Genomic DNA, 22565 nt, shown 5'->3' on the forward strand with positions numbered 1-22565 from the left:
CATGAGAAGGGAGAAACACACACAAACAACCCGTTCACCCGGAGCTATTTTAGATTCTTGCATGTCGTCCACGAGCAGACACAATACCCGCCTGAGCCGATGATAAACTCTTGTCTTCTCATAATCATACATATACTGTAGTCATAACAACGAACCATGGAAATCACACAATCAAGCTGAATGCAATAAGGAAAAAAGGAGATTTGGTACAAACTACTGCAAATCTGATTCCTTGTTGAAAAACCTCAAAACATTCAGTGACAACAAATTCAGGGGCTGCAAACTCGCTGCTTTCACAGACACAGAGCACAGACTGCACACGTAATAACCAGTGAGTCCTACCTTGAACTCCTGCAGCTGCTGCTTAATCATCTCCACCTCTGTGCCAACCAGGCCCTGTGCATTCAGATTCTCTTCTGCTCTTCCCAGCAGGCCTTGCAGCTCAGCCACCAGCCTGTAGAAATCACGAACACGGTCCGCAGCATCCTCGATTTGGTCCAACCTGGCCTGGCCGCGTTCACTCAGCTAGAGAGCAGAAAACACAAATCAAGGACTTGTTACTAACATTTAACAAAGCCACCACCGAGTCAGGATAAGCTCCATCGCATCAGCTTCCTCTTCACTCACCTTGCCGGCCTGGCGGCTCAAAGCCTCCGTCTCCCTCCTGAGTGCGAGGAGGTCGGGAGAGGAGCCTTCGCGCCGCAGCATGGTGGTACACTCTGACGCGTGGCCCTCCAGCTCAGTCCTGAGGTTGGCCAGACGGGAGAGGAAGCCCTTCAGGGCGTCGGCCTGAGAGGCCAAGGAGTCTGCGTCGCGTCCAACGGGACTGAAGGAGTCCAGTTCATCATCAAGGTCGGCGAGACGTGAGAAGACGTCCCGCACGTGAGCCTGGACCTCGCCGACGCCCTGCAGCCGTGACTCCAGGGAGGAACAGCACTGCTCGATCTGATGGAGGAGGATAACAAGTATTTAACTACAATTGTACTTTACCTTAAAATGCATGAATTTAACAACACACATTTAAGAGATTTAAAAATACAGCAGCATCTGCCTTAAAGTTGAAAGACCATCTCCCCACACACTGTTTTACTGACATAAAATCTCTTTTCTCTGAAGCGACAAACCAGAAAACATCAAAAATGAAAGGGCAGAAAGAGTAAGACGACTTTTTTGTTTTTCAGTGCAGTGACTACTTTTTGGGAAATATTTTCTTTTTTTAAAAAAGCAACAAAAGCAACCAACAAGAACCAGAAATTTAATAAGAATAGAGACCCAATAATGATATCAGCTTAGAACAGAAGACTGCTTGTTCAAACCACAAATTAATCAGACAGAGAGGAGCCTGTGTGGTAATATTTTCTGTCCAAAGCAACAGCTCAAAGCTAGAGAACAACATGTAACCAAACCAGAAAATGATGCAACACAGCAGCGAGCATAAATAGATTTCGTCTGTGTAGGTGCAAGGAAGCGACAGTAGAAGCATTATTTATCTCCATCATTGCCCAAAGCACCGCAGAACTGTTTCCTCGGCAGCAATGTCATCAGATCGATAGCTTAAAAAAAAGGTAAATAAAACATCTTAGAGGATCCCAGCCTGATGGCTTCGATACTGTATACAGTGAGAGTCGTGTGGTAGTTGTGACCTTAAATGGAATATATGGAAGCTGGATTGCAGAAATAAGATGCAACGCTATGGGCGCTGAATTCTGAACGCTCTGGTTTACATTTCAAACTGTGACAAAGTGCTGAATGTCCACACCGACCATACACAGCATCACTACTATAACATTAACAGCCAAACTCCTCTGACAGCTATAGCTGTTCTGCTCTCCCTCAGTTCACTGACACACTCACTAGATCAGACACCCTCTCACACAATGACCCTTGGAATAAATCGTTCGTCCGGTGGTTAAACATAGATTGCAAAAATTGCTGGTTGGGTTTCATCAACTTTTATGGCTCCTTTCATCACTGCCCCTTTGTCACATCCTGCTGTTTTACCAAAGCATGTTCCCGGGTGGCAGATTTGGCACTTTAATATGTGCGTCAAGTATATTTTAGACAATTACAGGCCACGTACAGGTAATCAGCGAGGAGGAAGTTCATCCTTTGTGATAAACACAGATGTATCTGATGCCCGAGTACTTTAAAGAAACCTTAACAACCCCCCTCCCTTTTTAATTACAATGACCCTGCTCCCCACCTTGTCAGTAACATCTTCATACTCTTTCTCTGCATCTTTGGCCTGCTCCTGGAGTCTCCGTGTTCCCTCTGTGCTGCCTCCTGGTGTCTGGGGTGCATCCTGCACCAGCCCCTGAGCCAGGTCTCTCAGGTAGACCACCTGAGGCTGCAAGGATCTCAGACTCTCCTGCTGACTTCTCAACCTCTCCAGGCTTTTGGCACTGCATGCCTGAATGTGAAAGGAGGCGATGTGGTCACTGCTGGCAGTAACAAATGTGTGAAGGTTAATGATCAATGCTTTTTAGTACCTGAGGTCCTAGAGCCTCCTGAACCTCGATTTGGTGCTTGGCAGCCTCCAGTCTCCTCTCCACTGCCTGTCTACCCTCTTCAAACTCCTTCAGGCGGCTGGCCAGCTCCTCCAACTGAGCTGTGCGATTATGGAGGCTTTCGCCCAGTCCATCTACCCTGCGGTTCAGCTGAGCCTTCTCATCACGTACCTACAAAAAAACAAGTGCGTTTATCATTTACTGAACTTTACATTTTTTCATACACTTTAATCTTGCATCGCCAATCAGATGAATGGATTTATCAGTCTCCATATTTCAGTCCATACCTCTTCCTCCCCGATGCAGCACTGCTCCAGCAACTGATCAGATGCAGCATTAAAGGCTTCAAGTAGAGGTTGTCGTCTCTCGATGTCCAGGGACAGATTTCGTGCTTTCTGCAAGGCTTCATCCAGGGCAGATGAGTCAAGTGATGGTTGTAGCTCTTTTTCTTTCCCTTCGCAGTCTGCTAACCACGGTATCAACTCAGCCTTGTGCTGCTGGTAAGTTTCTGCTTTGTTCAGAGTGTTTTTCAGTTTTGCTTCCCGGTCTGAGATCCTGTGGTTCAGGCCCTCCCAGTCCTGTCTCAAGGAGGTCAGACGGGCCTGCAGGGCTGAGCGCTCGTCTGCTGGTAGAGTGGCGAGGAGCGACGCTCCCTCAGCCTGGATCAGCTCGTAGGAGCCTCGCTGACTAGCAATCCCACGCTGGAGCTCATCTGTCTCTGCCAGCAGGGAGCGAATGGCCTCCGGCTGACAGGGCAGGGCGACGGTTGATGATTCTCTAGGATCTGTCTGCTTGTCAAGCCAGGAGCGCAACTCCTCAAACATCTGCTGGAACTGCTGGGTGGACGACAGGGCAGCCTGGAGCTGAGACAGACCGTCAGCTAAAGGAAAGAAAAGCAGAGCATGAGGAATTAGAAACAAACACCAAACAAGTACTTCAAATAAAAACGACAAAAAGGGCTTCAAAAGGTTCTGATGTATTTATCAGTGAGTTAGTTAGTAGCAGTTTTTTGCAATCAGAAATTATTAACCATAATAATAATAAAAATTGTAAAATAGTAATGATAATCATTCAATGTGCCACATAAACTCCACATACCTGCACGCTCCTCCAAACTCTTGAGCGGCCCGCTGACACTCTCCAGTCGTTTGCTCAGCTCTTCTTTCAGGTAGGGTTCAGCCACGATGGCGCTCAGCTCCTGACAGAGTTTCTCCGCCTCGGCAACCTCGGTCCGCCTTCTCTCCAGCTCAGATCGGATCTCTCCGGTTTCCTGCAGGCGGCGTTTCAGTGCCTCGGGTTGAGCGCTCAGTGAGGCCTGAGCATCTAACCTCTCACTCAGAGCAGAGAGACTGGAAGAAAGCTCCCGGAGCAAGGCCTGAACGGGAGATTAGAAATGGTTACCATCACATGAGGAATCTGACTCAAGATTCTGCTGAAACCTCTCGACTAGTCTCAGTCTTACCTGGTACCGTTCGCTGGTTCCTTGGGCCTGATCGATGTGGTTTGACCTCTGTGTCAGTTTGCTCGTTAGGTCCTCCCACTGCTGGGAGATGGAGCCCAGTTCAGAACGCACCTCTGCCAGGTCCTTGGGGTCCTGAGCAGAGTCACCGGTCTGGGAGAGGATGCCCTCAGCTGACTGAGTCAGCTGGTCAAACTGTGGCCGCCGCGTCTCAAACTCCCGCAGCATGAACTGAAGGAAAGAGGAAAGATCAAAGGCATCATTACAAATTCGGTGAAGTAACCTGCTGATATCAAAAACATAGACTCTGTCTTTAAAAGAAATTAAAGTCTGCAGAAAAAAAACACTTTTTCTTGTGCTGGATTTTTATTGAATATCACCTACTCAGTGCTTTAATTCTTTTCACATTTTCTGCCACGTACTTGTAACCTGACACAGCAGATGGTTTGTTAGACAGAACCATCTGGGAACTTGTCTGTGTAAACTGTTGCGAAAAGAGCTGGCACTTTCAAAAATACTTGGCAGGTGATCTGTCTATCACAGTTTACCACGGGCAAACTTCAACCTATTAAATCAACGAACCAGAAGATGAAGAGAAATTTGCACATAGGACCACATGGCGAACAGTACTTCCAGCTTTATAAGGTAAACATACCTGTACTTGTTGTTTCTGAGTGTTGAGCATGTTGGGGTCGATGCTCAGGGGACCCAGAACGCTCATCATCAGCTCCTTCTCCCTCAGCCAAGGACCCAGCTGATTAGCCGCCGAGGCGAAGCTGCCCAGCCTATCAGCGCACGTCTCGAGCTCAGTCTGCCTCTGAGCCGCGGTCTGATTAGCCGTTTGCCAGCGGGAGTCTGAGGAAGTAATCAAAGCAGACGTGAGAAAACTTCACTCAAACTGTTGATAAACGTGTTTGTATATTCCTCATCTAAAAACTAACCAAAGGGAACAGATTGTTTAGGGAATATTTTTTCATTTAGCTGTGCAACATTACAGCTCAGTCATATTAGATTTTTCTTCCCCTGCCCCTCCTACCTCTTCTGTCTCCTTCACTGACTCATGTTCTGGGCATCCTGCAGTGCGTGTGCGTGTACTCGGTCCACATGGCTTTGAAAACTTTATGAAATATGAAATATAAAGGCCCCCTTCTTGGATTTCACCTTATATATTTCTGTCTCTGCTCGCTCATAGGAGGCCCTGGTAAAAATATCAAGTATTCGAGTGAACAAACAGCTCCGACAGGAACGCTTCCCACTCTCTCCCTGGATAGTATTGATTTCACCTTCTCGCCATCTCATATAAAAGTTATTACAAATTCTGAAGTAACGTGCAAGTTTCCTTCAGAGCCGTTTTCAACTAAGTAAAAAACAAACAAACCTGTCAGCTTTTAAGGCCGTTTAAAGAAGTCTGGAAAGATTACGTTTCCAGCACAGTCTGCATCTACAGTCCTCTGCATTTTTATCTGTTTCTTATTGTCTTCTCAAATTTATCAAACTTGACATGAGGGAACATAAACTCCCTGACTGCTACGGGTATCACAAATCACATTTCTCTAAATCAGCGTTTCTTTGTGTCAAGCCCCTCAGGCAGTGTTTGTTCTCTGCGTCACTGACTTGCATCTCCTCTGCGTGAATCGCTCAGGCTTTGACACAGTGTATCGTTTTCATAATGGATCTCTCCAAAAGTACTGCGCAGTACAGTGCTCATTCCCGTTTCCCACACACACGATTTACTTGGGGTGTACTGCACAGGTAAGTGCATATTTGGCAACTCATTGAGCATCCTTCATACATTTTTTTTCATCCAACGGAAACACTCCCATCACATTATTTTAAAACTAAGCTAAGCTCAGCCATTCCTGTCTCTTGTCTCCATACTAGATGGTTGACCAGTCCTACATCATCTTTTCCGCCGTCACCTGCAGCGCTTACCTATCTCTTGCAGCTGTTGTCTCCAGGTGTCTGCTTCTGGTGAATCGGGGTTTTCAGCAATCAGTTTCCTCAGCGTGCTCTTCAGCTCCTCCACCTTTCCTGAGTGCTCGGCCAATTCTGACAGCAGGGCCTGCAGAAGAAAAACAACGTCTGCATATCAAAGCTATTCAATAAAATAAACAAAAGTTGGTTATAACAGACGACGGATGATTTTGCTGCATCTTTACCAAAGAAAAAAAAGGCACCACAAAGCATTAGAGTCTATCCTTTACCTTGTTCTCCTGGGCCTGAGCTCGTACCACCTCCGGTTTGGAGGGAGAGGCGGTCTGTGCCTGTTTCAGGCTTTGCTCTCTGTCTGTCAGCCAGCTCTTGAGCTCTTCTGTGCCCTGCCTGGCCTTCTGCCTCAGCTCCAGCGAGGCCTGCTGCTGACCAAGACGCTCCTTTAACTCCCCGCCCAAAGCGTCATATCGACTGTTCACATCAGACACTGCTACCTGGAGCTCTGTCAGATCTGAGGGCCAAAAAAGGCATAAACACTGAACATATTAGAAAACCCTGGATACACCAGAACAGAGAAAACCAGCAAACAAGCAAAATCTCAGAGCAAAAGGCTAAGAAGACCCATAACTGTACATAAAGAGAAACTTTGGAGTGAAGCAGTGGAGAGACTAGTATTTTTCTAAATGTAATAAATATACCTGCCATGTTTTGGATGGACAGAAAGCCAGCAGTGACAGGACAGAGTGGGGGCACAGGAAAGGGTAAAACAGAGAACACTCTCTAAAAGCACCACTAACGTAGGTGGTGGTCAACTCTCTGAGGTTCATGTTAGACACTCATTTTAACCATGTGGGGTCTGCTGCTTCTGACTACATAAAGGTTGTGCAGCGGCGTCTCGCTGGCCTTTGTGAATACGCGTGCTGCTGAGATGTTATATAATAAACAGCGAGTGAAAAGACACCACACGGTTAAGTCGGGCTTGATGGAGAAAAAGGACAGAGCGCGAGCTGGAGGGAGAGCTCACCTTTACAGGTGTGAATGCCATTGACACTGCTGGGACCTGCTGAGCCATTGATGTGAGGAGCACCTGGGAGAAAAACACACACAGCTGACTGAGTACAACATGCTCATGCAAACACCGTCGCACAAACATCAACGTGGCGAGCGATGAACCAACGGGTTTGAAAAAAGGCTCAGACACAGGTGCTCAACAGTACCCAAAACATCTGCCAGCGCACAAACAATATCAGCACAGGATGCTCGGGAGGAAGTGAGGAATGCTGAGAGACAGACTTTGGAGAAAAAGACAGTCTGAACATGACACAGGAATCTAATGTGTGTAACACACAGCAAGATAAATACTCACTGCATTCGCCTACTGCTGTTTTGGTTTTATTTGATTTAACTATTAAGATGTGTATACAAGAATATCCAACCACGTAACCAGAGGGCAGAACACCTAGAAGTGAGTGGATACAAATGTTTCTGATGTGGTCCAAAGCTGGAGAAAATAACTGGAAAAGTCTGGGATTTAGTTTGTGGTTTTGTTGGATTTCACTGCAAAGTCTGCAGGTAACAAACTGTTTTAGAAGTTGGCAGCGCTCCCTGTTTCCTTCATTATTTAAACGTGCCGTCGTAGCTTAGCTGTATCACAGGAATGTACCGCGACAGGTCTGATTATTAATGCAGATTCATTACATTTGTTGTTTTTATCGTCGCCTTCCTGCAGTTCTTAATTCGTGATTTGTTTTTCATATCTGTTTACCTCAGGTCAAATTACTTTATAAATCCTCTGATGATTTTCCCCCCTCCCGCCCACACCATCTGTAATTCTCACTTAAAAGCGCTCTCATGCGTAAACAAAGTCATTTAAACTGAAGCAGAGTGTGAGAGTGCTTATTGATTGGCAGCTTCTGCATCCTCGTTCTTACCCGTTTTGGTCTGAGGAGCGGTGATATCGATGATGAGCGATTCCAGCTCAGAGCCCGTCTTGTTCAGCTCTTGAACTCGGGATCCCTGCGACTCCCAGTCGTTCAACAAGTCCTGAAGTCATAAAGCATTTTTAAGGAGTCATTTCAAGTAGCATGGATATATTTTTTTCCCATGATTCATTTTGTATGAATAATTTACTACCAAATTAATTAACCTTAAGCTGCTGAACTCTCCTCTGCAGGCCCTCTGTGTTGAGGTTGGCCTCTTTGGAGGGCAGCTGGTCCTGTGCTGTCTGAAGCCACCTGACGAGGGAGCCGGAGAGGCCGCGGAACTGGAGCAGCTGTTGCTCACAGGCCTGAATGGCAGCAAACCTGTGTGTGGAAAAACAGACGATGAGGAAGGAAGACGACAATGTGAAGAAAACAAGTTGTAGACAGAGACCAGAGAACGTACGGAGAACCAGAGCAGGGAAAGTTCTGCTTAAAAACACATTTTTAAATTTTCATTTTAATGTAAAGTAATCATGTGATCCATTACTATATAAACAGTTACCCACTGTAATTTTTAAAAGAAAGAAAAATGCCCAGACAAAACACTGCTGACATGAACCAGCCAAGGTCCACGCTGGCCTGGAGGCAGCATTAACACAGCCTTGACCTCCCTCTCTGCGTATGTGATCTGTGTCGGGCTAAAGCTGGAAAAGTGCTGACTGCCTGCAGACAAAACAGCTCTGAGAAGACGTCTGGCATGGAGCGGTATCATTATCACGCTGCTATTTTCTCTCCCTCGGGATTCGAGGCTGGGAGTTATCTGAGCGGGCAGTTTATAGGACGGACAATGAGCCATGTGAACTCTGCTTATATTAGTACCCCGGTCAACACATCAGTTCACACTCATTTGAATACAGTAGGCTCACACACACAGACGCAGTACTGTACTTGGTACCCCAGTACTGAGAAACATCACGTAAGATTAAAACAAACCCCCACATCCTACAGTACGTCGTATGAGTGCCGTTTAGCCACTATAAAATTAGAGATAATATGTTGATTTATGGTTGATTTTACAGCAGGCTGACTGCCCCACCAAACTGAACTATAATCCAATAAATCTGCACCAGACTGATGGTATTTATAAATTCCCAACCCCCTGCTGACAGGCTTTAAGTGTGGCTGCTCACTGATACAACGTCAGGCCTTGTAGGCATAGCAACCGGTGCCTCATGAAGGTTACAAATTTAGAAATCAAAATTTGGAAAGCGCTCCACACAGACAGTAAGTGTTTTAAAAGTAGATAAAACTCAATCTTAGACGAATCAAACCACATCCTAGGTTTGCTCTGAATTCATCTCCAAGGTCGTCTCATTTGAGGTAAGTTTAGAACGGGCTGACATGTTTCACACATCTGGGAGCAAATGGTAAACAAAGGAGCCATGACACTGTTCACAGATTTGTATCTGGTGCCCTCTTGTGTATTTTATAGTGAACCTGGCAACTGATGAGACAGGAGCTGCATCAACCTCTTTTAGGAAACTTGCACACATGAATTTCAATTCTACATTATACTGTTATAAAAAAGTCTTTAATAACCAAGTTATCTAAATTTAAAGGGACATTAGCTGTAAAAGTTTCTGTTTTCTATGATCTTTATTACGCAAAAAACAAACAAACAAACCAAAACAACAAAAACCTTGTGAGCATGAACTCTTTCCTTACAACACAGTTTGGGTCCCTTTAAAAACAATTGTTCCTCATTCACATTTACAGCTGCACAACCTGAAAATGCATTTTTCATATTGGTGTTTTTACCTTTCGTTTACATTTTCTTCCAGTTGGTTGAATTCATCAGTCACCCCTTTGACATTGTCCAATAAGCTTTGAGTGTTACTGAAGGCTTTTGATTGGCTGAGCTCGGTGCCAAGGTTGCAGAAGGATTTCAGCTGCCCGGCTTCCTGTTCCAGCTCCGATCGGACCTCCTGAGAAAACACACACAGACAAAAATGTTGGACGGAGCCACGGTATGACCAATCCACTGACCTATTAATGAAAATCTGTCGCCCCTGCTAACCTCAATGGTCTGCCTGTAGTCGTCCACGCTGCGGTCCGGTTGACCGACAGGACTCAGAGCCTTCACTCGGCTCTGGGTGAAGACCTGGAGGTCTGACCCCAGCCGCTCGTAGCTCTCCAGCTTGGGCAGCAGCCCTTTGAGCTCAGCTTCCCTCTCAGCCTGGCTGGCCTGTGCTGCAGTGAAGCGCTGAGTCAGATCTTCTAAACTCCCCTGAAGGCCTGAAGCCGTGGAGGCGTCTGAGGTGTGAAGCAGTTTGGAAACAGAGTCTCGTGTTGCGTCCACACTGCCCTGCCGGGAGAGTAATTCCTGCCGAAGTTTCTGAACAAGAAAGACGGAAAAAAAAGGTCCTTTTAGAGTAGGATGGAGATTTATTGTAACTATAAACCGACAAAATTCAGGCAATCTTTTTCAGATGTTTTATACTTAGTGAAAAAATTCTGCATTTTTCTTTTAGTAATTATCCCACCTGGTTCTGAGTAAGGGCATCCTGTACAGCCTGTGCAGTGGGTTCAATTGGACCAGGGCTCAGAGCCAGTTTGTCCAACCAGCTCAGCAGACCCTTGAGGCCCTCCTGGACGCTGACAGATTGGGCCACAGCTGTCTGCAGCTGCTCGGCCCGTTCTGAGACAGATGTGGAAAGGGAGTCGAATCTCTTCTCCAAGCCATCTAAAGAGAAAGGGTGCGAAACAAGTCAAGCTGTGAAAGAGCCCAAATAAAGGCTCCGTGGTCTGTGATTATAACTGAAGTCGACGTGTTTGGCAGATTAAATCACCTGCAGCACAAAGGATGTCAACAGCTTTCAGGGAAGGAGATTCATCTGTGCTGACCAGATCTCTTCCTGCCCTCTTCACCTTCTCCAGCTGCACCGAGCGCTCTGCCAGCTCATCCTGAAGCAGCTGGAAGTAGAGATAGCCATAAAACCCATAAATATTTCCTATAATCCTCATAAATATTACAGCCTTTTTTCGTTATCTGAAAAATTTAATTAATGTTTTTCATAATTTCTTTGCATGATATACAGCTATAGAATGAAGACTGCAAACTAGACCATGTTATTGACCGTGTCTCAATTGCATATTTTCTCTTTTCTCTGTCATTTTGTGCTCATTAATGCAGGTGTTGGTCATTGCATGCTTCACCTGTACTTGTCGTAGTGTGTTCTGTAGGTTCTGTGGGTCTGTCTCCCCGCTGGCCTTTGCTATGCTTTGGTTCTGTTCCTGAGTGCTGAGCCAGGAGTGGAGGGAGACGACCTCATCCTGGTACTGCTGGTATCTCTCCAACAGGCCGGACAAACGGCTGCCCAGCTCTGTTGACTGCACATAGCACACAAAGATTTTTAAGCATATAAATGAACCAAATGTTGCATTTAGCACAGTTCTTAATGATTATCAGAACTTCCCTCACCTTGGTGTGTAGAGAGGTGTATCTGTGGTTGGCATCCTGTAGCTTGTCAGTTACCAGCTGCTTGGTGCTCTCCAGAGATGCATCTGAACCACCAACTTGCTCCAGAGCTCCCTGAACAGAGTCCAGAACTTTCTGACCCGAGATGGAAACGAAGCGCAGGTCTGCCTTGTGGCAAATCACATCTTCAGCAAGCTGGAATTAAACATGTATTTACAGGTCAATTGGGAATAAATTCATAGAGTTTAAGCGGAAAATATAATTTTAAGTCTTCATGGAAAGCACGATTAAATCAGAAGGTCATTAGTTCAAATTCCAAGAATGGGTGGGAAAAATGTGTAAGGAAAGCATATAAAACACTGTAAATGTGGTGCCAGGGGACTCTTCATGAGTAAATTATCCTAAACCGGTGAAGTGGAATTTCCCCTCACCCTTTCAGATGTGAGACTATATAAAAACATATGGATAACTTGAACTGGAGCGTGGAAACTTAGTCACCCATGGGTAATTAAAGAAAACAACAACAACAACAAGTACAAAACATACATTAGCAACAGTGGTTTAAATCTGTGCCCAGCCCATTTACTTCAGTTCAAAGCAGCAAAAACCAGGTTCAGCTAATTCAATCAAACTGCAGAGCCACAATGCCACAAGAAAACTTGTCTGTCTGGAGAATTTCTCGCTCAGTAGTAGATGCAGTAAAGAGTTTGAACTCGGGGGCGGGGGGGGCTTTACAGATGTGCAGTTCACCCAGTGGCATCACCACTGTGTCAGATCAGCATCATGTGAAAAATGAATTTGATACAACAGCTCCCTCTTGTGGAGAATCACTGGCATCCCATTTGGAAACTCTATATGTATATGTGTTTGTGAGTCAATGCCCAGCTTCATGAGAAACATCATATTGAAATATATAAAACCGTTAATAACATAACAGATGAAAACAGGTAAGGTTTTAATGCTGTAACATGTATATTACCTACATACATACAAAAGGTTGGTTTTATTTTGAAAACGCTTACATGAAGACAAAGCTCAACTCTGCACCCCTGCCTGCTGAGTTCCGATGATTGTTCTCAAAATATTGTAAACGCTGGAGATGCTGTCGCTCTAGTGTAAAAACTGTCATAACATCATTTCTAAATTATTTCAAGCATCTTTTTCTTTTCTGTAAAAAACAAAAAACCTCTCATAATGAAGGAAACCATCTGTGTGAGCGACGATTGGCTGGACTCTACTTCCATGTACCTTTCTGTGCTCGTCCAGCCTGCCCTTAAGTCCTTGTGCATCTGTTTCTCCTTCGCCGAGAGAACGAAGGTCCTTTTCACTTTGTTCCAGCCAGGTGCCCAAACTTCCATGTTCCTGGAGGAATTTTGTCAGCTCATCTTTCAGAGACTCAGACTTCCTCAGACGGTCCTACAAGATAAACGATACAGGAGAGGCAGTCAGTTACCACAGGGGCTAACACCACCGTCACCAGTGCAGCCTCATTAAGTTGCAACTGAACAAAAAAGATATTCCTTGACAGTGCACATACTATGTATGGAGAATAGCATACTTTTTATACACATATTTATACTTTTAGTACCTGGCAGCTCTGCAGTTTGTCCTGGTGCTGAGCCTGCAGCTGGTCCAGGGCAGCCCTGAGTCGCTGCTTCTCTTCAGGAGGAACTGTTGTGTCGGGCTGCTCCAAAAGGGACCGAGTCGACTGGGTGATCTGCAGTAGCTGTGCCTGCTGAGCCTGGAGCTGCTGAAGCTCCGCCTGGCAGAAAGATGACATCGGTCAGAACTCTGTAATATTGTAAGGCATTTAAAACGTGCCAAACATAAATCAGAGTTATAACCTGTAGCATCTCAGTATGTGACATCACAGCGCCCTCTGGTGGTGAAAAAGGTGAATCAAAAACATCCTGGGCTGCTGAAGATCCAGCTAGAGTCTTTCCAGGTTGGTTAAGGGTGGACAGTTCATTCAGGAGGGAGTCTATATGGGTTCGGGTCTCCTGTAGTTCCTCCACTGCTTTAGCCTGGAGAGGAGAAGACAGGAGCGGAGTGGAGGGTAGAAGATTGAATGTGAATGAAACAGAAGGAAATATCTTCAGAAATGGGTAAAAATCAAGATTTAAAAAATTGTTTTTTAAAAGGGGATTTTGAAAATTCTGACAGATCTATGACCACATTGCTGCTCTTACCCTTTGTGTGTTCTGCTGCACAGTGTTGTTAATGGCCGTGTCGAGCTCGGACAGCGTGGCGTTGGCTGAATCTGTCAGAGCACTGTACTGCTCCTTCATTCTTGTTAGCGCCGCCTGGAGGTTCTCCCTCTCCTCTGGGCTCAGGGTTTCTCCTCGCTCTGACAGGAGCTCCTCCACAGACCTGATGGCCTCAGCTATGCCCTCGCCTTTAGTGTGGAGGTCTTTCTGGACTTCCTGAAGACAGAAACAAAGAGCGTCATGTGAGACATGTTTGAAATCATTCCCTTAAATATTAAGAATAAAGTGACTAAAATTTTTAATGATATAAGTGCGATATCCAGAATTACTGAGCTGAATCTTATACACACAAACATGAAAGACAGGTTAATGTACGACTTTCCCACCTTTAGTTTCCTCTGCTTTTCCTGCAGGATGTCCACATCACCTGACTCTGCTCCCGGTCTCTGACTGGCCAGCAGGCTGGCAGCTCCAGCCAACCACATGCTGAGGCCTTCCAGTTTCTGAGTGCACTCGGCTTTCTGCTGCTGAACCACCTGAGAGAAATGGGAGAGAGAAGGAAAAGCAAAGATCCAGAAAGAAAGAAAATGTGAGGAAAACTGATCCTGACCAAACCTCGTACGGACGAGTCCATCATAAACATTTTAGGAACAGCCCACTCGTGATTTTGTTTCACCATTTTTATACCTCTTAACAGAAGCACAGACTAATAAGATGCTATACGTTTGTAGTGCACATTGCCAAGCTTTGAGCAGATTGTGTCCAGAGTTCACACTTAAAACACACACAGAGGCAGACACACATACACATTTACATCAACGTGTCTGACAAGCAACAAACGAACAATACAAAGAGAAATCAAACAAATATCTGTTTTATTTTTGCTGTTTTTCCTCTTTCTCCCAGGTATTCAGATGAGACAAGAGGAAAAACAGTGAAGCGCTGTAGCCAGCAAGGCTTTACTGAGATCAGATCTTTACCGCCGTGACACAAGCGATTTTCTTCAGTGGCAATCTGGAACAGCAAGGCAAACAGGTTAATAATACACATGTTATAGAGACATGCAGAGGAGCAAACACACTTGCATAAAAAGTTTCGGTAGTAGAAGTGAGGGTGGTGATACTGTCAAGTAGCAAAGCATTTGCAAAAACAGCAGCAGTGGTCCGAGTACAAAACCGAGACGAGGAGAACAGGTCTGAGTCGATGTGTAATGGCACTACAAGCTGAAACTATGGTGGAGGTTAGCGAGATTATGTTGGGCTTTTCTAATCTGACACATCAGATTTCATGAAACATGAGCTTTTTTAGCATGACGACAGTTAACAGCATGGCAACAAACGATGTTAAATATGAAAGCTAACCGAGTGTTTGCGCAGCGTTTAAAACCATCTCAATCATCGTTTTCCAAACCTCTCTCTCCCTCGCACTCTGCCTCTCTTTCTCCTTCTCTTCTTCTTTCTCCCTCTCTTTGCGCTGCCGCTCCTCTTCCCTGTCTCTCTGGGCTGAGAGGGCGTCGGCCCAGGCCTGGGCTTGACCGGACGCTCTGTGGAAGGCCTTCTGCAGCTGCTGAAGCTGCCCCAGAAGATGCCTGCTTTGCTCAGGGGCCAGGTCCTGTGCCCGCTCTGAGATGAACACCTGAATGTCAAACACTACGCTGTTGACCTCGCTAGAGCGAGCCATCAGAGAGGACTGGAGCTCCTGAAGGAAAGTTTCACACAAACAAAGGAATGCTCAGCAGAACAAATCAGTGAATCAGTGTCCCCACCCCTCCACATGATCCATGCTTACGATACCAAGCAATAATACTGCTAATTATTTAAATCTACAGGTTCAAAGCATGACAAATGTATATATGCTTATAATACAATTTTCTAGAAAACTTGCCTTGCAAAGAGTCAGCTGCTGCGTGAGCTGATCTGAACCGTCATTTTTCTTCTCTTTCTCCATCTGAGTCTCTGTCTCTGTCAGCCAAGAGAGCAAGCTCTCCACATGTTGTCCCAGTGACTTCTGCTCAGCTGTGACTGCATCCTGATGGAAAAGTCGGAGCACCGTCAGTGATGCCTTTGTCATATGTGTGCTACCCTCTGTTATTTATCTGTTTCTGCTACCTTATAAGAGTCTCTGTGGTCTCGTAGACTTTGCAGAATGCCCTCAGAAAGAGCCCTGGCAGCCTCGTATCCTCGAGCCAAGCTCCGCCCATCCTTTTCCAGGGCCAATAGGAGTTGAGGAGGAACATTTTTTGGTTGGGGGTTCAGCAGTCGCTCAGCCGCCTCCGCCTCTTTGTTGATCTCAGGCTCCATGTCGCGCAGTTCAAGGTCCAGAGTCTGCGAGACAGATTAGGAAAAGAAAACAAAAGTCTTCTTGATTCTTGATTACGACACTAATCCTTAAACCCGCCGAACGGTTTGTCTCGCACGGAAAACAAATGCCAAACTAAGCTGCAAACCAAATTTAAGCATTAAAAGCAGTGTGCATATTTGTGTGCGTGAATTTCACCTCAGTCTGTCTGATGATGTCCTCCAATGTGATGAGGCTGCGACCAACAGACTGCTGCTGCTGCTGTTTCAGTTGGACCTCGATGTGTCTAACCATGGAGAGCAGGGCTACCATTCGCTGGTCGTGCTCCAAGCATTCCTGACGCATCAATGATGACTGTGGGAACAAAACAAAACACACTTTAAAGATGCTTTGACCAACCTAAGGGCTTTAAAATAAATAAATAAATAGAAATATTTATAGCTTTATAGTTTTCCTCTTGCCTTGCCAGTGACAGATGATGTTTCCTCCTTCTTTGACACCTGTTGGGGACTCTCGCTGGCGTCATCCTCTGCCCAGGTCTCAGTGGTGGTCTCAGACTGTGGGACTACAGCTGATTCAGACTCAGCTGCAGCATCTTCTGAGAGCAAAGCTGGCGTTTCTGAAGACTCAAGATGTTGCTGTTGGTTTTTTAAAGATTCTGATGCAGGATCGGTGCCTTCTTCTTTAACTGGTTGGTGCTTTTTCTTCTTTCTGCCTTTGCCAGCTGTTTTATCAGGCTGTGGATCAGAAGCTGTGGATACAGCTGTGGACAGAGCAGCGGACAGCGCTGTGGTCTCCACTTTGTGTTCATCGTGATAAAGGTCAGAGGATTCGATCACACCTCCAGTGCCTGAATGGGATTTGTCTTTCCCGCCACTGATCTCTTCCGCTTGTACGATGTCCTGTACGTGATAACTGGGCCTCTGTGGTTGATACAAATGGGGTGAAGTTTGTTCAAGAGTCTCAACTGTTGGAACAATAATTTCAGGGGTCTCCACCTCAACTGTCTCTTCACCAGCCGAAGGTGAGAGGATATCCCCCGTTGGTGACCGACTCTCAGCATCTACCTTCTGCTCCTGAATCAAACCTGAGCTTTCCAAATCTGTTCTTTCCAGAGTGGATTTTGGGGTAATTTCTGTTGTAGTCTCATCCACTTTTTCCTTGCTCAGTGCCTTCTCAGTATCAGGCTCAGCTTTTTCAGCCACTTTCAGTCTCTTGGATTTTTTGCTCTTCTTACTTTGTTTACTAGGCCGAGTTTCTTTAGATTGGACCGATGCAGCTGTCTTAATATCTTTTTGTGTCTCTTCCATTCCAAAACCTGCATCCTTTTCTTTTTCATTTGAAGAAACCTCCAGCGGTTCAGCCTCTGTGGTCTCCTCGACCAACGGTTTCTCCACAGGCAGATTTTCTTTGACTTCTCTCAGTTTCATTTTGTCCACCTTGACGCTCATCTCTTCTTTACTTTCTTCAGATAAACCATCGGATGTCTTGACAGCGTCTTCTTTTACAGCTCGACTCTCCACTCCATCCTCCTTAGCGTGCCGAGTTTGTGCCTTTACATCACTAACAGTGATACCTTTACCCTCCTTCTTCCCCACCTCCTTGCGCAGCGCCTGCAGCTCCTCAGCAGCCTGTTTCTCACTCACACCTTTTTCAAACACCTTTTTAAGAATACTCTCTTTGGCCTTCAGGATCAAGGCCGCTTTCTCTGTGTCTGGTAGAGGGGATTTCTGAGGCAGCTCATGCTCTTTCCTTTCCTTCACCTCCTGAATGCTCTCTGGTTTTTCTGGTTGCTGAGCGACGGAATCCTTTTCTTCAGGCTTCCCTTTCATCTCCTCTCTCTTATCAGCCTTTCCTGTAGCTGTTAATATTTTATTTGCCTCTTTCTCTGGTTCAGCGATTACTTTTAAGGCTTCTTTCTGTCCCTGTTTCACCAAATTACTCTCAACCTCAAATTTCTCATCAGTCCTTATGCCTACGATTGGCCCTTCAGAAGCTCCCTGACCATGAATCTGTGATTTCATGTCTACGTCTTGTGACACAAGCTCAACTGTAGTCGCATTAACAGCACCAGACTTTCCTTCCATTTCCTCCTCATTTTGATAGATTTGAGATGCATGTTTTATCTCTGAAGGGTGTGTTTCACTCTCTGCCTCTTTGCCTTTTCCCTTCTTTTTATTTTTCCTCTTCTTTTTGCTTTTGTTTTCTGACTCTTTGGAAGCAGATGCCAATAACTGTGCTGACTCTTCAGAACGAGTGCTGGTTTTGATCTCTAAATCTTCAACCTTTAAGGGCTTCTCTTTCTCCACCACCTGGACCTTCTCTCTTATGCCATCATCTTTCTGCACTGCCACATCATCCTTTCTAGATTCCTCTTCACCCAAATTTGACCCTTCATCACCCTCTTTGCTTTCCTTGTCATCTATAACCATTACTGCCACAGGACTCGTTGTCTTAGGCTTCAATCTTCCATCCTCAGAAACACGCTCTTTTTCCCCACCCTGCACAGGTTCCCCATTGACACCTGTTCTATCCTTTTCCTGTAAATCTTTGTCAGCATGATAGATTTGTGTCGGCTTGACTTCTCCTACAGAATCTCTGATAATGCTTTTCCTTTGTTCATCATTTATTTGCAGTCTCTCATCTGCCTCCTGTTCAGGAGGACTCTGTGATTTAGTGGTGTCTTTCTGTGGTTCAATTTCTTTTATGGCTTGCTGGATTCTTTTCTCAACATTAGTTGCAAACTTAAATAAGATGTCCATGGACTCGTCCGGCTGCCTTGAAGACTTTTCTTCCCCTGACTCAGGTTTGTCCACTTTATCCTTATCTGCAATCGTGTCATACAACTTCAACTGATCTGATAGTACAGATGTCAGTGTCTTCTCTTCATCTTGCACAGCTTCTCTCTTTGAAGGTGGAGATTTCATGGGCTCCTCAGTGTTAACATCAGACCAGTTTGCTGGACTGTCTGGACTTGATGCTGACAATATGATAGCAGGGCTGTATGTACTATCTGATGAGGCAACGGGTGTAGAGCTTTCTTCACCACCCTCGGTCTCTACTGACGTCACTTTCTCCTGAATCGCCAATGCCACATTGTTAGATATCAGTCCTAAAGCAGTTGCATCATTGAGACTGGAGACTCGTTGTCCAGTTGAAGGATCAACTAAGCCTCCTTTCAAAAACTGGTTTGTAGCTATTTCTGTGACCATATCATCTCCAACTAAACCCCTCTTAGAAGCTTCAGGCAGCGAGAGCCTTTCTCCAGTTCTGATATCAATGATCCCACCGCTGTCTGCCTGGCTTTGGAGAAGTCTCAGTGCTGGAGCTGGATCAACTTTCTTTAATGCAACTGCTTCGGGAAGGGTCAGTGTTTCATTTGATTGTTTATCCTGAACACCACGGAATGGTTTCACCTCCAAGAAGCGTTTACCTGTTTCAATATCTATCTTACCCTGGTTTACAAGTTCTGAATAGGGTACAATGCGTGCTGTTTGGGGGTCAAGCACTCCCTGAGTTACTGTGGGAGAAGCCATGACTTCACTGGCTTTGTTCTCATCTAGAAGACCCTTAGAAACTGCCTCTGTCAAAGTAAGTTTGATTCCAGTGTCAGGGTCTGAAATAGCTCCGGTTGATGCTTGGAAAACAAAAGCTTCTGGGCGATGTGAAGGACTGACTTTTCCTTGGTAGACCCACTCAAGTTCCTCTAAACCAGGAGCAACGGACCGATCTACTAGTCCTCTATCAACAGCATCAGAAACTGGAAGCCTCATGCCTGAAGGATGGTGAATTATACCACCTTCAGCCACTTGCCTAGCCAAGACCTGATAAGCCTCCTCTGGTCTAACTAAGCCTTTGTGAATAGCTTGTTCTATAGGAACTGGAGACTTGGACTCTGGGTCGAGAACACCTTCCATCTGAAGCTGCAAACTGGCTTTCTTGAGGAATGCTGAGGAATCTGCATCCTTTCCCTTGCATGCCTTCTCCAGTGCTACAAGTTCTTCTCTATGATCGTCCTCAATCAGCCCCAGGTTTGCTGCTAGAGTCACAGAGACTTTCTTATCCCTACGCAGGTCAACAATCCCCCCAGATGCCACCTGGGCTTCCAGAAGTCGAGAGGCTGTGTTGGGATCAATCAACCCTGCCTGAGCTGCCTCCCTCACCCCACAGATCTGCCTTTTCTCCACATCAACAACCCCTGCAAGGGTTTTATCTGACTTTAGGACACCCCACATTAGATCTTCATCTAGTAAACCCTCCTGCATAACTTCCTCCATGGTAAGTGACTCCCCACTGCTGGCATCTAGGAAGCCCCCAAACAAACCGGCTTGAGCCATTAATTTAACAGCTGTATGGCCAGGGAGGACACCCTGGGCTACTGCCTCATCTGGCAGCAGCTTTTCCCCTTCTTCTGTTATTAGACCTCCCTGTTTGAGCTGCATGACCATCCTCTCCAGTTCAGCATCCTCTTCTTGCTTCTCTGCTACTGCTTCAGAGATATCAACTTGTGGTTTAGCTTGCTTTGAATCTGTCTTTTTTACAGTCACACTTTGTTTTATAATTTCTGATTCAGCGTGGGAATGTTTGATATCTTTTCTTTCTTGAGATACTGTTAAGTTAACATCTTCATTTGGTTTTTCCTCTGGGATGAGCCCTTTGAATGTCTTCCTTTCAACATTATCCTCTGATTTGAGTGGCGCTGTGGCCATTTCAATAACTTCTGTTGCAGCTGTACTTCCACTGTCTCGCACAGGACTATCCATGGGTTGGTATTCAGCTTGTATTATTTCATTTGGGCTCTTTGTTATTTCATCGTTGAGGTATTTAGCTGAAGCTAAACTGTCCCAACTGGTCATTTCTTTCTTTTGTTCATCTACCTTTTCACTTTTATCACCACCAATTTCATATTTAGCTGAAATGGCTAGATCTTCTTCTATGGGTTCTGATGGTTGCTGCAGTGATTTGTTGTCTCCTTCCCCATCATTTCTTCTATCTTTAATCTCAAAATCCTTACTTGGTGTGACTAAACTGGAACTGTCATCATCACCTTCACTCACTCCATTACCTGCTAAACTAATCTTTTCCCCCATTTCCAGTTTATCCAGCTTATCTGTAGCCATACTGCTTAGCGGCTCAACCCGATGAGCAGATTCTCCAGCAACCATGTCAGCGTCCTTGATCATTACCATTAGCTCAGGGTCAAGCAGCACGAGGCGCTTTCCAGAATGAGCATCTACATAACTGTGAGTCATGAGGTGAAACAGCAGCTTGTGTTTGGCTTGTTCTTCAGGATCCTTCCTATTAGTTGATGTAGTTTCCCACACAAGGCCTGTGGGAGATGATGGAGGCAGTGGAGAGGATGGAGGAGAGGAGGAGCTAGTGGAACCCCAGCTATGGCGGTTTAGAGATGGGTTACCTGACTGGTTCATGTTGGAAAGAACATCTGGTATGTGGATTTCTTTGAGAAAACTGACCGCACTGGGATCTAATTCATTTTCAGCAGTGCTGTTCAGGGGCAGCACCTGAAGGGTTTCTGGGTTGTACAAAGCCCCAATGGCATGTCGTTGTCTCAGCGTGCTCCTTGCTAGATCGCCTGAGATCACACCTTGTTGAACAGCCTCAGCAATGGGTAAAACCTCTCCATTTTCAGGCCAGAGCAAGCCCATAAAAGTCCAGAGAGACTCAAGGACCAACAGAGCCAAACGAGGGGAGAGAAGGTCCCTGCGAATACTCTCTTCTAAGTCCAGGCGCTCTCCACTGAAAGGGTCTAGAATACCCCCATTTTGCAGTTGACGTGCTAACATGGCACAGGCTAGATCCTGGTCCATAAGCCCATGGCGAACAGCTTCGTCTACTGTCAGTCGATGGCCAGATCGTGGGTCTGCAATGCCACCGGCAAAAAGCTGAGCTTCGAGAAGTCGTACAGTAACTTTCCGATCAATCAGTCCCTCCTGCACAGCACGGAAAATACCGACTTTTCTTCCAGAACGGAGGCAAACTGTTCCTCCAGGCTGCTGCTTGACAGGGAAGAGAAGAAGCCCTGAATCATCATCGAGAACACACTGGAGCTGAAGCTCACAGAGATTTACTTTTTCAGCTGTGTTTGGATCGATCAGCTCTCTGTGTTGTAGTCTCGACTGGAGCTTGGTAATAATTCTGGGAGACAAAAGTCTCTTGTCTTCTGCTTGCTCCAAACTCAACATTTTTCCAGTTGAATGTCTCAATCCTCCAGTGTTCATCTGGAGTTGGAGAATGCGAAGTCCCACTTCCTCTCTGATTAGCCCGGTCTCCATGGCTCTAACTACAGGCAAGGCATTGTCTTGTTGTTCATCACTCACAGTCTTGGCATTTTCCACCAAATACAAGGCGCTCTCAAGCTCAGACAGGGACTGTCTGGTATGGCTGTCAATTAGGCCTCGAGTTAGAGCTTGCTCCAGTGAAAGTTTGACAGGAGAGTCAGGTTGAAGGAGCCCACCCATAATGAGCTGGGTCTCTAGCAGAACATGGCAGGTGTCCTGGTCAATAAGACCACGTTGAGCTGCTCGGAATACTGGGAATGTTTCCACTGTACCCAGGTCAATCACTCCAGCAATGGCAATCTCATTCTGCAAAAAGAAAGAAACCAAAATCCCAGTTGATATTCATTCTCTTCTCTGTATGACCTGGCGGTTTTAGCCAGCACGCATATTACGTAATGTTAATTTGTTATCATGTGACACTACACTATGAGAGATCGTAGAATCAGGAAAAAAAAAAAGAGAA

General features: G+C 45.7%; 1 protein-coding gene across 1 annotated transcript in view; it reads right to left on the minus strand.

The window, feature by feature from the left end:
* Positions 1-22565, minus strand: part of macf1a (microtubule actin crosslinking factor 1a) — a 235581-nt gene that overhangs the window by 59714 nt on the left and 153302 nt on the right. The window contains 29 exon segments of the mRNA XM_025902114.1: positions 343-525; positions 628-945; positions 2204-2410; positions 2490-2678; positions 2795-3387; positions 3606-3882; positions 3970-4197; positions 4622-4821; positions 5899-6028; positions 6171-6409; positions 6923-6985; positions 7830-7941; positions 8045-8201; positions 9639-9805; positions 9898-10215; positions 10364-10563; positions 10670-10793; positions 11037-11210; positions 11302-11493; positions 12547-12714; positions 12887-13060; positions 13143-13322; positions 13488-13721; positions 13892-14041; positions 14916-15203; positions 15390-15533; positions 15614-15829; positions 16002-16157; positions 16265-22408. Of these exon segments, the coding sequence (XP_025757899.1) occupies positions 343-525; positions 628-945; positions 2204-2410; positions 2490-2678; positions 2795-3387; positions 3606-3882; positions 3970-4197; positions 4622-4821; positions 5899-6028; positions 6171-6409; positions 6923-6985; positions 7830-7941; positions 8045-8201; positions 9639-9805; positions 9898-10215; positions 10364-10563; positions 10670-10793; positions 11037-11210; positions 11302-11493; positions 12547-12714; positions 12887-13060; positions 13143-13322; positions 13488-13721; positions 13892-14041; positions 14916-15203; positions 15390-15533; positions 15614-15829; positions 16002-16157; positions 16265-22408 (11925 nt within the window).

Source organism: Oreochromis niloticus, linkage group LG22, assembly GCF_001858045.2.
Source record: "Oreochromis niloticus isolate F11D_XX linkage group LG22, O_niloticus_UMD_NMBU, whole genome shotgun sequence".
Lineage (NCBI taxonomy): Eukaryota > Metazoa > Chordata > Actinopteri > Cichliformes > Cichlidae > Oreochromis > Oreochromis niloticus.